The sequence below is a fragment of the Argiope bruennichi genome, chromosome 10 (genome assembly GCF_947563725.1).
Source record: "Argiope bruennichi chromosome 10, qqArgBrue1.1, whole genome shotgun sequence".
NCBI classification, from domain to species: Eukaryota; Metazoa; Arthropoda; class Arachnida; order Araneae; family Araneidae; genus Argiope; species Argiope bruennichi.
In genome coordinates this window covers 24,535,554-24,551,509 of record NC_079160.1, presented here as the reverse complement: position 1 = coordinate 24,551,509, position 15,956 = coordinate 24,535,554, and the positions used below count along the sequence as shown (strand labels likewise).

At 30.7% G+C, this 15,956-nt stretch overlaps 2 protein-coding genes across 2 annotated transcripts; both read left to right on the top strand.

Annotated features, from left to right (window-relative positions):
- Positions 1 to 2,005: 2,005 nt before the first annotated feature.
- Positions 2,006 to 15,682, top strand: LOC129987474 (acetylcholinesterase-like). The gene is made up of 6 exons (XM_056095452.1): positions 2,006 to 2,544; positions 3,975 to 4,274; positions 8,472 to 8,584; positions 10,656 to 11,146; positions 14,009 to 14,089; positions 15,484 to 15,682. The coding sequence occupies exons 1-6, from the start codon at positions 2,082 to 2,084 to the stop codon at positions 15,680 to 15,682; spliced, it is 1,647 nt and encodes a 548-aa protein (XP_055951427.1). The 5' UTR covers positions 2,006 to 2,081.
- Positions 4,126 to 10,793, top strand: LOC129988604 (uncharacterized). The gene is made up of 3 exons (XM_056096862.1): positions 4,126 to 4,274; positions 8,472 to 8,654; positions 10,656 to 10,793. The coding sequence occupies exons 1-3, from the start codon at positions 4,139 to 4,141 to the stop codon at positions 10,673 to 10,675; spliced, it is 339 nt and encodes a 112-aa protein (XP_055952837.1). The 5' UTR covers positions 4,126 to 4,138; the 3' UTR covers positions 10,676 to 10,793.
- Positions 15,683 to 15,956: the final 274 nt, after the last annotated feature.

The window sequence follows — 15,956 nt, the reverse complement described above, 5'->3', positions numbered from 1 at the left end:
AATATTCACATGCTGTTGCTTTTTGCATTAGTGTACTTTTAATACATTTTAGTGCTCTTTGAAATTATCAAATATATTTTAAAAACAAACTTGAAAAATTTCATTTCATTTTATTATTCCATTTCAGTTTAGATTAGCATACATTTTATTTAAAACTGGCGACCAACTGGTTTACCGGGAATATTGTTTATATTTGAATTCAGATAAATATAATGTTGTACTCATTATTCTGTCAGATTTAATGACATTAAAACCTTTTTATTTTAAATGTCAACTAAGTTTTATTTATTGATGCATGTACCTTACTGATGAAAACTATCTCATAAGATCACAGAGCTATTGGACACGTAAATATCCGGTTCACCTATCTATTAAATTTGGCGGTAGTTTTTATAATTTTCTACTTTTTTACTACTTTTCGCGTTTACTAAATAATCGAAATTGTCTAAGTAAAATATTGTAATCGTAAAAAAAAAAAAATCGAACTCGAGATTTTGACGAATTTACACGTTTTAAACATTCCCGAGATTGAAAAATATTTGGGTTTTACACCAAATTATAGATTTTTATCGCATTTTGAGCAAAATTTATTCAGAGGAAATTTGTCTGTCCGGCGTTTCGAATATAACAAAATGACTAAGATTTGGTACAAAGATTTAATATCTATAGTATAGACACTTGTCAAGTTTTGGGCCACGCCCTACAAGGGGTTAAATATCTGTCGATCTGTACCTTCAAAAGCATATAAACGGGATAACTAAAAAATGCAATCTTTTAAATGTATTTTGAATGTGATTACAATTGTTGTTCTGTGCGAATTTTAATTTTAATCGGTTGGCTAAAAGTATCTAAAGCATAAATTTGAGTTTCGGATACTATTAACCGCATGATAGGGATTAATCGCCAAAAACCTTGCCAAGAATCAAGCAATAGAATCATTAAAAATACTAAATTCAAGCCAAAGATTAATATTTCATAGCTGCGATACGACAATTTTGTGCAAAATGCTATCTGGGATAATAACTTTATTAGAATGTATGCGAGAAAATTTAAAGGAAAACCACTTCCACTGGTTGCGTAGTAAACTACACAGATGTTAAAGAGTATCCTTCTTTAGCTTTCAATAGTGGATAAATATCAACAGATCAGATAGTTTATAAAAAATGAAAATGGTTTGAACTTCAGAACAACAATGTAGTTTATTGTTGGAAAGTAGGAAAAAATAGTTATAAAAAAGTACCAAAATTCAGGAAAATTTTGAACCGCTAATTTCTTAATTGGTATCTTTAAAAAACATTTTTTAATTAAATTTCAGTATGATGTAATTTTTTTTTCTTTAATAATATTTTTGGAAATTATTCTAAAAAAAATAACTTTCCAAAATGCTGCTTAATTTTTAATAAATTAAAATTATAATTGAAATTTTGAAAAAAAAATTACTCCGATTTACACATTCCCACCCTTCAAAGTATATAAATGACAAATTTGATAGCTCTAAGTCAAATTGTGTAGCCTGTAGAACACGCCAACACACGCTTTTATTATTTGTAGAGAATACAAAGCCAGACAGACGAAACACAAGTATTTCAGTGTCCTATTCTAGTAAATTTCAAATTTTCAGTAACGACGTTTTTCGAAAAATTATTAATATACCATTGAATAGGCATCTAAAAACAGTAAAGGTATGGAAACAGCTGTTTTAGCTTTATATTTCATGTCTGGTTCAAATTTTTGAATATTTCCCCGCATATTATTCAATACAATACATATTCAGCACTAAATTTCTGCAAGATAATTTTTATTCACATTCCTTCAAACTGAACAAATAATGATGCGTACGAAATCATAACTTATTCATTAACAGCTGCATCATTAAGACTTAAGTTACTTTTTCTGAATACTCTTTTCAAATAGATGTATACGAAGCCATTTAAAACCGACCATCACGAAGCAAAAGAATCAATTCGTTGCTGTTACTTTACAGGAGAAAAATGAAAATAGACGTTCCATTTCTTTTGATATTATGTCAAGGAATTATTTTATTTTCAGCAAATGGCGTGAGTTCTGAAGCAGTAGTCCAAATGGGAGACAGTTTAGTAATAGGAGAAACGATTCAATTTGGTGAAAACAACGTTAACCAGTATCTTGCTATACCACATGCAGAACCACCAGTGGGCAATCTACGTTTCAAACCAACAGTACCACTTAAAGGCTTCCCTCAAATACTTCAGGCCAAATATATGCCCCCAGCTTGTCATCAGTATACAGATATGCCATTTCCTTGGTATTTTAACGATCCTATCAAGAGTGAGAATTGTCTGTATTTGAATATATGGACACCTGCCGATGCCAGTCCTCAGAATCCAAAACCGGTTTTATTCTGGATACCGAGTGGTCAATTTAGGTTTGGTTCGACCACACTTTCATTTTATTCAGGTTTAGTACTATCTAGCGAAGGTAACGTTATCGTCGTAACTATTGGATATCGTCTTGGATCGTTTGGTTTTCTGTACACAAGTACAGACGATGCACCAGGAAATGCTGGTAAGGCAGTTTACAATTTTTGCTAATTCTTGTATCTTATTTTTCTTTATTATTGATATTATATAAATATTGTTATTATTGTGATATATCTTTTCATAAATTTCTAACTTCAACTATTTAAAATAATAATTTTTCTATCGCATATTTGTGACATTTGCTCCTTCATAACTTTAAATTAAATACTCTACGTAATTGATTGTGTGGAGTATTCTAGGATCATTATGCATTTCAATTCTTCATTTAGCGAAGAGATTAGATTATCCTTTAAATCTGATTCTATTAGTGAGCGGTAGAAGGAGAACCATTAATAGTGAGCGATAGAAGGAGAGAGAGATACATTTATTGTGTAGAAATAACATCGAAGAATGTCGAAATTATAAAAACATATTAGTTACTATACACTTTTTTCATTTAACTAAAGTAGTTTGATGATTGTAAGAATGGAGTTTTGCAATTAGTTTTTTCCTTTGATGTGGCAGTAATCTGTTTTTGAAGACAATAACCTGTTTTAAGAATCTAATTATCAATTAATACATAAATTTAATTAAATTTTGATTTCATACGATGGCGCCATCTGATATTGAATTTAGTAAAAAAAAAATTAATATCAACACTCCGTAATACTCATATATTAATGAATTTATAAATTGAAGACTAAAATACAAAATATGATGACAATTCTACTTTTTGGTCCATTAATAAAAGTATATTTTAAAAATGTTTTCATTTGATTTCATGTTTTAAATGCCAAATATGAAGAGAAGTTGCAAAACAAGCTATGGACCAATCACTTAATACGTAACTGGCTATCGAAAATGACAAAATAAATTATAAAAAAATCTTTATAATTCAAGCAATTGCTTTATTTGTAATTTTAAAATATTCTGAAAAAAAGTGAGTATATATTTTGGAAAAATATCTCTTCCAGTTAACAAATATGCTACAAAATTAAATACAGATCTATAGCTTTTGACTACCCACTTTGTTTCATTCGTCTAGCTGAGAGCAATTTAATCCTTTGACTATCAATTTTTTAAAAAAAAATCTTTCTCTCTGCAATCGCGTAGAAAATAAAGATAGTAGTTTCTACATTACATAAATCTATTCGATTTTTTTCAAATGTTTTTAAACTCCCGTGGCTAGAACATGATGGCCAAATACACCCTTCCCTCTTACTTAGAACTATTTAAGCTGATTTTTTAAAGGTTAGAGGGATGTTTATGTCCCTTTGGTAGTCAAAGGATTAAGTTATCGCTTTTGAAAACAAACAGATATAATTTCGAAAACATTTCTTCTTTCCTATAAAACTACAAAATCTCATATATATATATATATATATATATATATATATATATATATATATATATATATATATATATATATATATATTAAATCAACCAATTTAAAATATGTTGTGCAATTGTTTGCAGGGTTGTGGGACATATTAACAGGTTTAAGGTGGGTGAAAAATAACATTGGTTATTTTGGCGGAGATCCTTCACAAATCACGATTGGTGGCGAAAGCTCATCGGCCGTCATCGTTGGACGCATTACCGAGAGTCCCCTTGTCACTTGGCTCTACTCTCGACTGATCATGGAGAGCGGGTCGCCTGCAAACCTCCAAACGGAATTCAGTGGCATCAATCTTAAACAATCCAAAGAACTGGCAAAAAAGCTTGGCTGCGCTACGGAAGACATTGGGGATTTACAAGTTAATCAATGTTTGAAAAGTAATCCTTTAAATCAATTCTCTTGGTAATTTTTAATAATTAAATGCTTGTGCCTATTTACCGATAATTAATTAGGTACGCAATTTAGTAACATTTTATAACTACATCTTCTTCTCGACTTATCGTCTTCGTATCTTTTGGCCATTCATATATGACTACAAACCATTAATATCAAATTCCAAAAGAAAATGAAATTTAAAATTGAGTTTTTCATTACAATTCTACGATAGATTACATATATCGCAATTGTCGTCACATTATGTATAATATTTATAAGTATATTGATTAAATGTTTTATGTACATGTTTATAACTAGTGTAGATAAATACTTATAACCTGTGTAGCACCAATGCATAGAAAGTCATCTTACGAATAGTTCTATGTAAGACTTTTAGAAAATCTAAATCTAAATGGAAGTAGGTTGTAAGTAGCGAAGGCATTAATTATTTTTTAACTACTTAGTAAAATATAGAAAAGATCTTTCAATCGCTGTCGGTATCACTTTATTATTCAAGAAACCAATATGATGATTCAAAATGTTAAGGCCAAGTTTTGATATAGGTAAAATATCTAGGGACAGTGAAATTTTAGAGAATTCTGCGATCACGATATTTTTTCCTTTCCATTATTGTCAATATAATTTTATATTATTTGTTTGATTTACAGAAGAAAATCAAGTATCCTTTAAATTTCATAAGAGAATTCTTAGAACAATTCTTCTCTTACTTCATATTTGCTTACACAGCTAGCACAGTCGGTTGCACAATATTGCGCAACAATATTGTACAATATTGTATTTATTATATGAATCAATATTCCATAATGTTATACGATATTGCAAATATTAATCTATGTCATACAGTACTGTACAATATTTGTATGCTAATAGAGTATAAATCAGTGTTTTGCTTTATTTGGGTACGGGGAAGGACTAATGGGGTCAATTCATGGTCACGTGTCAGGTACCAAACAAACCGCTTCTGTTCAATTTTCAACCGTTCTGGGCATGTCGTGATGTTTGCCGATAACGTTGACACTGTTTACATTGTTGTTGACATTGTTTAGTAAATATTAAGCTAGCCGATCAATTATTAAAAACTTCTGACTTTTTTTAAAGATATTATTTTGAATTATTTTCTCCAAATTTTCTTAGTTATATAATTTTATTTCTTATATTAAAATTTTAATTAGTATATTAATAGAATTATTGTTTATGCAAAATTAACTAACATCGCTTTTTAATTCGTTTGGTGCCGCTTTATTCTTTTCTTTCCCATATCCCCCCGCCCCCATTTTTTTATCCGAAGGATACATTTTGACAAATGACTATGGCAGTGTTTTTGAAAAATTACATATGTTCTTTTTTACATATTATTTAAATAGTATTGAATGTTGAATTTTAGGAATATAGTTCCCCCAGTTAGTTCTTTTTAAAAATAATTATTACTCTTAGATAAGTTAATATTTTAAAGCTTACTAATGAAATTATTGTATTTTTTTCTTATGTAATTACTTTTATAAATATTGAGACTGATGTTTTCAGTTTGGTTAGAAGAAAGAACATGAAACTTAAATTAGTATATATTAAATAAATTATGTTTACAATTTCAAATTATGAAATGTAAAAGGTATGGATACCTTTTTTTAAATCTATGCAACTTATGATTAAATAATTTAATTTTAATTTATAGAAATCATTAAAGGAAAACAAACAAAATCACGCTTTCATAATTTTTATTTACACATTACAAATATATATATATATATAGAGAGAGAGAGATATATATAAAATATATGTGATAATTATTTGAAAAAATATGATCAAATATATGTTTCAATGTACTCACTAATACAAAAAACTAAAAAAACTAAAAAAAAAAAAAAACCTATTAACTATTTATCAACATTTATTTTTCTAGACATTTAGAAATAATATAAACACAATATGACAAGAATGTCAATGTAAATGATGAAATCAATTTTATTCAACAGAAACATCCTAGATACTAAAGAACAGGTTTTTTTTATCACTAATAAAAACATAATGTTGAACAGTATACTTTTAAAGCAGAACATTTATGAAATTTTTTAAATACTAAAGTTACATTGATAAAAATTATATTGAATTAATAAACAAGAATAAGATCATGATTATATATATATATATATATATATATATATATATATATATATATATATATATATATATACAGCGAGAGAGAGAGAGAGAGAAGTTAAATAGGATATAAAGAGGAGTTGAAAGAAACACTTTTATGCTTTCACAGAATTTTATAATTCAAAATTGATATGTTAAAGAAATAGAAAAAAAAAAGTGAAACATGCATGTAGCAATGAAGTTGGGAATAAATATTATATAATAAATGCTGATATGGAAATTGATTTTCAATGAAAAGACCTTTATTTATTAAAACAGAAATAACTGAGGTGCACAGTGTTATAACAGGATATTATGATAACAGTGAATTTCAGTTTAAATACAATAAACTATTGACATTTCATTTTTTAACAATATAAAAGATATTTGATATAAATTCACTTTGAATCCATCCCAAATCTGCAAATGTAATTAGAAAACTAGTAATATTCACTTCCACCTAAGTTTAGCATTATAGCAGTTGTTATTTTTGCAATAGGAGTTTGTTTACTTACATTAATTAAATTTAGATAAGATTTTGTAAAAAAATGCAATGTAATACTCATGTGAACATTTGAAAACCTTCTAAGCATATTCAAAATTATCAGAAATTTCATCAAATGTGAATGAAGTAAATTAGAAATGCACTCATAATTTTGTTTGATTGCTTTTGATGGCAAATCGCTTACCGATTTCTTTTTCTTCGAAGAGTTTTTCTGACAAATTACTGGAACAGCTATATTTAATAAATGGACACACACTGAAGGAATTCTTCAAAATGATCGGAACATATCTCCGACTTCGAAGGCTTGAAAAAATCTATACCAAAGCTATCAACCCAAGTCAGGATTGTTGAAAGGAAAATAAAAAAACCATTTTATCATGACAGTCACTCTTGTATTTCGCATTAAAGCATGCATCCATCAGCACACCAGTATTTCCTCTGTTAACACATAATAAGAGGAAAGAAAACGACTCAAAAATTATAACTTCAAACGTAAACAAAAAAATCCGCTTCATACTCGGCGGAGAACGTTAATGGCAGACTGATCGACGAGAGCGGCGCGGATGAAACTTAAATGCCATGCGCAAGAGGTACATGATATGTGACTTTCACGTCACATGAATTGACCCCATTGACCGATTTACAGATCAACAGTTTTGGATATATTTGTATTATTTAGCTTTTCTTAAACAAAGTTTTGGAATTTTTTACAATTTTGTTATTTTTAAACTAACAATAAAGACACTCTCTTGACGTGACCCGCAATTAAAAGTTTTTTGGATTTCAATTAGTTACAATACTTGTCATTTGAATATTGTTTTTATAAAAATTAAAGAATAAATAAAAAAAGATGTTCTAGAAATCGGAGAGATATAAAGTAAATTTTTAAACTTGCTCTGCATGTTGGCCTTCTACAGGCCATAAACCAACACTGCCAAAATTTTATAAAGCAGTACAATATGGTTAATGTTATATATTATTGAACAATAATGTTGACTGCCGTACATAATATTGTGTTACAAGATAAACACTTTTGTTATTTTAAAGATTATTCTCAGAAGCCTATAAAGTGACCCAAATAAATTATAAAAGATTTTTCATTATATTCTTCAGGGATTAATCCGGCTTTCTGAATCTCGTATATCAAGATTCTGAATATTGATTTCATATATCGGTAAATATTGTATAAAACTGTAAATGTGAAATAAAATCGAGCAAAATTGCATAATATTTTACAAAATATTATGCTACCTGGATAGACATTATCATTATTATTAATCATACTCTGAGTTCCCTTAAAAAATTAACCCTACGAAATTATAAGCCACATTTTATTACAATCTTTACAGGATTTAAACAATCTGCCACTGTGAATATTGTATTAAATAGTACAATAATACAACAATGTTGCTCATTATCGTACAGAATATTTTGCTGTCAATTCAGACACTATTTCTTTTTTAAATATTATTATCAGTTCCCTACAAAATGATCCTACTTAGCAATTTTACTACAAATTTATTTCTTTGTTTCTAAGATGTGCCTGCAGACGTACTGGAAAAAACCGAATATGAAGTGTTTCCTGGTAGAGGTGGAGACTTCTATCCCATATACGGGGACGAACTTAACCCTACCAATCCAAGAAGAGACGTGTTTAAAGGAAATTTTGATTGCAAAACCCCTTCTTACTGGAAATGTCGAGACAGAAGGCTCGGTTATTGTAAGAAGTGTTGACTCTTTTTTTTTTCTTCTTAATATCTAGTAATTCCAAATGGAACATTCTTTTATTTTATTACAATTTGTGTTAATTTACTTTGGGTAATATTTTATGAGTCTCTTTTAACTGGCAGGCATTTCACGTGCAAGAGTACCAAAAAAATATGGAGATTGTTTCAATATACCAAGAGATCTGTAGGGTCTTTTCTCATTTTAAATGGAACAGGAATCGGAACACAAGCTAAGGTACAGATTGTCGGATGCCATAAACACAAAACATTAGTACTTTTATGTTATTTTTTTAGAGAGAAATACCATGATGGGGGAAAATAATGGTACGCCCCAAGTTGCCACTTATATTCGCTACATCAGTAATTAGATAAACCCTAACACTAAACTACTACCTTAACCCTATGAGCCCTGACCGCCCGATATCGCTTAGTTCGAGGAGTCTGACGCAGGCGCTTTGGGGCGGTTAAATGAGTTTAAATGAGATTCAATGAGCGCTCGTCGGGAAATACCTTTCACCCCTCAAACTCATTTATCTACCCCCAAAGCGCCTGAGTCAGGCCCTTGAAGAAAGGGACGATATCGGGCGATCAGGACTCATAGGGTTAATACTAAAAGTCGACTATTACCGAAAAGGGATATCTAAATATTCATACTATAAGAGAAGTATTTAAATATTGCAAAATACCGATGTACTTTTTGTGAGACAAATTTCTGTAGTTTGTTACAGAAAAATCAAGAACTAGAGATATTGATCTTCTCTCGCATATTCACACCAAATGACATTTTTGTGTTTGTATTCATAATTTAATTGGGAAGGGCATCTTAACTTGTGTGCATGGGTTGACAAGCAACAAGATAATTTGCTGAAATTTCATTTATCTTTAATGCGTTTGGTATTATACTGTTGACATATAGACAGACAGACGTACAATTAAATAGACATCTATTGATAGAATTAGTCCAAAATTAGACATGTATATGAGATTGTGATTTAAATATCGTACTTAAAAATTCACCTATCCCATTTTTTTTTATCGTATTCGCAAACGTGAGAATAAGACAGGCAGTCGATCTTTTAACAAATCTGAATAATAATTTGGTACAAATCTAAAATTCTGATGATGCAGCTATATTTCAACTAATTAATTCTTTGCATTTTTCAAATTATCGTGTTCATGTTTTTACGGATAGATAGGCAAACAGGCTTACCGTTAATGGATATCATCCATAAGTTGAGGGAGAGAGAGAGACATAATTTTTATATCAAGGCTATTTACTAAATTTCATCCGTAAAGTTTTTTTTTTTTGTGTGTGTTTTCAGTGAACTTGGTCACAGACATATAAATATAATTCTAAAAGTGGTTTTTGTTGAACACAGGAGAATTTAAAACACGGAAATACATTAAATTTTCTTTTTTCATTCAATTCGAAATGAAATTTGGGACAATTACAATTATCCTTTCGATTTATGTAATCGTCTTTGAGAAAAAAAGTTGGAAATAATTATAATAATAATTCAATATTAAGATAATAGTGTAGCGTTGTTCTTTTTGGAGAAAAGAGAAAAATCATAGACATCTGCCTTGTTTCTTAGATATTTGAAAATATGAAATAATAACGAAAACCTAAAGCGCAACCTCAAATTGAGGTAATAGGCGAGGCAACAGATGTATAGTATGCATAAAGGTGGACCCTTTATATTTCATTCGCACGTTGAAAACACACTTATTTAGTTACTCAATTTTTTTTTATTATCATTCGACACGAGTCGTTTGTTTACGTATTTTTTTTTTTTTTTTGCTTTATTATTATCATGTGGCTTGATGAGGATTACAAGTCCACATCACATTTTTGTATATTGAAAAAAGACATGCATTCAAGATCTTGTCACTACCCACAAAAAAAATAACAAAAAGAAAAAAAAACTAGCACTTACAGCTTGGGAACTTCTGATTTAGATTAATAAAAATTTCACTTAATGAATTTTTTTCAGCTGACTATTTTGGAAAGTGATAAGCTTGGTTTCTTCGGCGATAAAAATACCCCCTTTACGAGGGAAATAGCATTAGATGCAACTAACAAGTTCATCGAGTTTCATCCAGATCTCCAATCTGCTGAGAAATACTATGTTCCAGCTCTTGATCTCGAATCTGTGTTAAAGAACAAAGTTTATGAAAGAGTACCAGACGACGACACTCACCTCTTCAGGCATGATATATATACCGGATTTGGAGACTTAGACTTAGTCTGTCCAACTGTCTACTTTGCCGATCAATGTGCCAAACAAGGAAATGATGTCTATTATTATAACTTTGTACATCGGTACAACAGCTCACCATTTGCGCCTTGGATGGGAGTCACACATTTCTCGGAACTTCAATTTGTCTTTGGTTTACCATTTCTATATACAAGCTATTACACAGAAGAAGAAAGAAAACTTAGCAGACAGATTATAAGTTATTGGACCAACTTCGTAAAATATGGGTACGTTTATGTTTTATATTGCTCTATTAACTTCAAACATTTAATTGCGAATATTAATTATTTAAATTATTTATTTCTATTAAATAATTTAAATATTAATATTTTCAATACACTATTTAAATATTTTCCGAACTTAATTATTGTTAATTACCCAAATTAGAAAAAAAAAATATTAAGTTTAATGCAAAAAGAATAAAAAAGAAAGAAATCATTCATTCCGGTCTGAAGATTTTCTCAAGGGTCACCCTCAGGCAGGAATTCAAACTAGGAATATTTTCTGTGAGGGGTCTGACTTTTGTCCAAAAAATATTGACCCCTCGTGACCCGAAAATCCCTAGAAATTGAGGCCTTAGAGATAAACCAGTATCACAAAAATAAAAATTGCTTGAATTTGGAAGTAATAATTTGCTTTATCGTATAATTTATTGTCTTTTATTTTTGTGATACTGGTTTATCTCTAAGGCCTCAATTTCTGTGGATTTTCGGGTCAAGAGAGGTCAATATTTTTGGACGAAAGACAGACGCCTCACACACACACATACACAAAAAAAATCCCTAGTTTAAATACCTATCTAAGATAAAGTCTTCAGGCCGAAATTCATCATTTCTTTCATTTTGATTCTTTTTGCATTAAATTTAATATTTTTTTCTAATTTGGTTAAATTCTTCCGTGTTTTAGAGGTAACAGTATTAGCGCTCTCTAAATACAATGCACCGTTTATTAGTTTGGTTCAGAAAAAAAATTATTTTTAATTGAATTTCATAATGATTGCATTTTTGATTAATTTCTTATTCCAAATCACAATTTTATTTACTTTTTAAGTATTAGTAACGCCATCTAGTGAAATTTTTTTCAAGAATATCAAGGTGGAATGAAAAAAAAAAATCAGGATGATGAAATTTTAATGGGAAAAGACCACAAGACGAGTTTATTTACCACTAATATTTTATTAAGACAATTTCTATTAATAAAATCGTATTTACAATGTCTGCAGTTAGTGGCGATATTCCTGCAGCGTAGCCTGACTTTTATCCACCGCATCTTCCGAATGCGGGCTCGGGGTATTTATACCAGCGAGAGAAGTCTTTGGAAATCTTTGCTTTGCTTCTCTTCGCTTGCATAAATTTGCATATGGGATACCATGGTGGATATGCAAATACTGGTAGTGCTTGCCGTTCGGTGAATGACGCCACAGAATTACATGTTTGAATTCAGTATAAGAAATTTTATTACAATCTGGTATTTTTTTTCCCTCGAATTCCTGAAGGAATGATGCATTTTTTTTACCTTAGTAAAAATAACATTTTCTTTTTATTTTATATTATAATTTTTAAATAATTTCTTGATAAGTTTTTAAAAGATTGTTTAATATTGAAACAGTTAGCTCTCGGGGGGTTCTTTGTCCATTCGTTCTAGTATTAAAAATTTCTTAGATTCGTAGAGCCAGAATAAATATTTATCTACGTAGCGATTTTTAATCATCTTGATTTGATTGTCTTGTTAATGAGAAAGAATTCTAATAATTAGAAATTCTAAATTTTGAAGGTGGAGAGCAACATGAATAAATTTTACTTGTTTAGATTAGTAGTATTAATGCCACAGTTTGAAGCAGTATGAGGGATATTTAAAATGGACCTCACAATTTTTAACCGTAGTCAGATGACGAGAGGAGATCCCTCCCCTTCAGTTTAGTTTTTCCTGCTCCTTCAGCAGAAGAATTTTTGATCCTTGTACATGTATTTAGTGTGACCACATATGTGGAAGAGGATTTCAAAGCTAAAGTCCTCTGGTTTGAAGCCAAGACCTTGTTATCTGAACACAGTTCAAAATTGCGCGGGCCATTATAGACTTCGTAATTTTGGAAACTAGAATTCCTACTTTTATGCCATGACAAGATGAGAAGGTTGACGCCTAAATCAACCTCTGTCCTCCAAACTAAGGCGTCATTCCTTCATCTTGCCACTGCAGTTGCAGCATCCATAAAACTTAACATGAAACAAACATTTTTTTTTCACTGAAGTAAATTCATTTTTACGAAATCAAATTGAAAAAAAAATAATCTGATATTTCAAATAAATATTCAAGAAAACTTTCAAAAATAAAATATTTCAATAACATATGTTAAGGCATAGGAATCTTTCTGTATATAAGATTATATGTGTAGCAAAGAAATCATTTCTGTATTAAAATATCTATGATAGTTAAGCTGAAAATGAATGGTATTTCTACAATCACGGTTATTTAATTACATTTTAGAATATCATGCAGTGAAATATGATTAATTCGAACTGTTTTATTCGAGTTTTTCTTTTGTTCCTTGAATTTCTAATTTACAAAACATTAAACGATCAACTCCTTTTTGAATTCCATTTGAAATTTTCGAAATCAATTGTTTTTTTTGTCGTGTGACTATTTTAAACCAAATTTTTGCGCAATAGCTTCTGAGGGTAAAGACCCCTGAACACCCGAGGGCAGAAGTCTGACTTCTAGCTCAAATGAAGATAACACACTCACACTCGCACTCGCTTACACAACCCCTTTTTACAGGGGGGCTCATTCACGCACCTCACAGAGAGAACACAAGGAAGAGAACAACCATGCCCGAACCGGGACTCGAACCTGGGACGCCTAGATCGCGAGGAAGACGCGCTCCCCTTAGGCCATGACGCTGGCTGTTTCTAACTTACTTTTATTATTAAAATATATCTGCAGATTGTGGCTTCAGTGATGTTAAATGAATAATTTTTTTAAAATTTAAATATATTTATTATGTAAAGCAGAATGGTGAGAAATCAGTTTTCAAAACAAAATTCCAACTAACAAAAATTATTTCTGATGCTTACTTCTTTTTTTTTCCTTAGACAACCGGATCCAGAATGGCCAACTTACACCGAAGACAATCCCATTTATAAAGTTATCGGCAGTGAAAATGCACCCGAGAAGTATCTACGAGGTCTACACAAAACAAGTTGTGATCGTTATCGTTATTCTTTTCAAAAATTGTAAAAATTTAATTGGAAATTCAATGACACTCAAAAGCTAATAAATGCATAATATATTTTTTTAACTTAAGAAGATTTCTTCTGATTGAAATTTTATCAAATGTCTAAAATTCAAACCACTGTCAACTCTTGATTAGCAATAAATAAATTTTGATATTTTAAATGACTTTTAAATTTCTTCTCAGTTTATATTTGTTTGTTTGTCTCTCCTCCTATCTCTGTGTGTGTATGTGTAAGATGTAATAAAATTAAAATATATAGCTTAAATATCTGACAATTTGGCGAAATCATGAACATGAAGTTATATCTAAACGATTTAAATGAATTAAATCTAACCAATATCCCTGACAAACGGACTATCGCTAATGGCGATTATTTAGTGAATATAATTATTTGATGGCCTAACAAATTAGATGAATGAAGCTTTATGTACTGTTTTTTCACTAAAACATATCGAAATTCATCATCTGACAAAGTATTTCTGTCTGTCATTTTATGTGCCGATTAACGCATAATTCAGCACCACAATGAACTAGATGAGTGAAATTTGATACTAGTTTTAACATTGAAATTTTAGATTCGTATGAAATTTTGTACCAAAGCGGGGGGAAATGTGTAATATCCCAAAATGTTATTCATTTCATTATTTCAAATTCATTGTTATCATTTCATCAAATGTTATTCATTTCACTGACACACACGTTTACATTCAATTACACACGAACACTACGTTACATGTGTGCATGTGTAGAGAAAGAGAGATTCTAAAGCTAAGAATATAATTGTTGTTGTGTTCAGTAGAGATATAAAACAAAATCATGGGGAGTGGTCTCTCCGAAATTTTTTGGCAATTTCAAGTAATCGTATTATTTACTGCCCGACCCCAGCATAAAATGGTGAACTTTGAGTGATATTCGCTCAAATATCACTCAAAGTTAAATAATGACCCCTTATAAAATGGTGAACTCGCCAACATTTTGACAGTTGGCATGAAATCTATCGTGCAAACATATATTGTTACAAATTCATTTCCTGGTCAGTAGGAGTTCTTTTTACGATTTGATGGTCGATGTAGAAATAAACAGTCCTTTAGTAGAAAACGACGACGACTTTTATTACACACAAAGAGACGAATACACAGAGACGACGAATGTACAGACGACAACTATATACAGCTAGGACGTACACACAGGACAGCACACAGCAGCCCACGAGTAGTAATCGACCACAGCACACAAAGCGGAAAAGACAGAATCAGCAGGAGAGGGGATCCTCGGAGATTCGCTCTACGATCTCTCCAAACAGCTGAAGTTATCACTGTCTCCTCGCTTTAGCTGTATCCAACTGCGACTCACTACTAAACAACTGGCTACTCCACACAACGCTGGAACTCCACTGTTGCTTCGCAATCCTCTCGAAGACTCGTTACTTGTCTACGACTCCGACTACGCTTCCGATCTGGTTCCTTGCAGCTTGAGACTGCCGTTCTTTTATAGTTTCCGGGAGGCGGCCGATAACCTCTTGGCCAATTAGGAGTATCTGGGCGTATCTCAGTTCCTATTGGATGGATCGATAAAATTCTCGAAGTTTCCCGCAATATCCATTTTGTCGCCAAGTCTCTGATTGGTCGCCAAGTTCTAAGATCACTGACGCGGCACCTATCAGCACCTACAGTACTGATCGTTAAACGGCCTTTCTTACAATGGCACTATTCATGCTGGGAAGCAAAATTACCAGTTTGTAACAATATTTTGGACACCTTTTTTTCCGATCAATTGAAACCAAAATTGACTTCGAAATACATTTG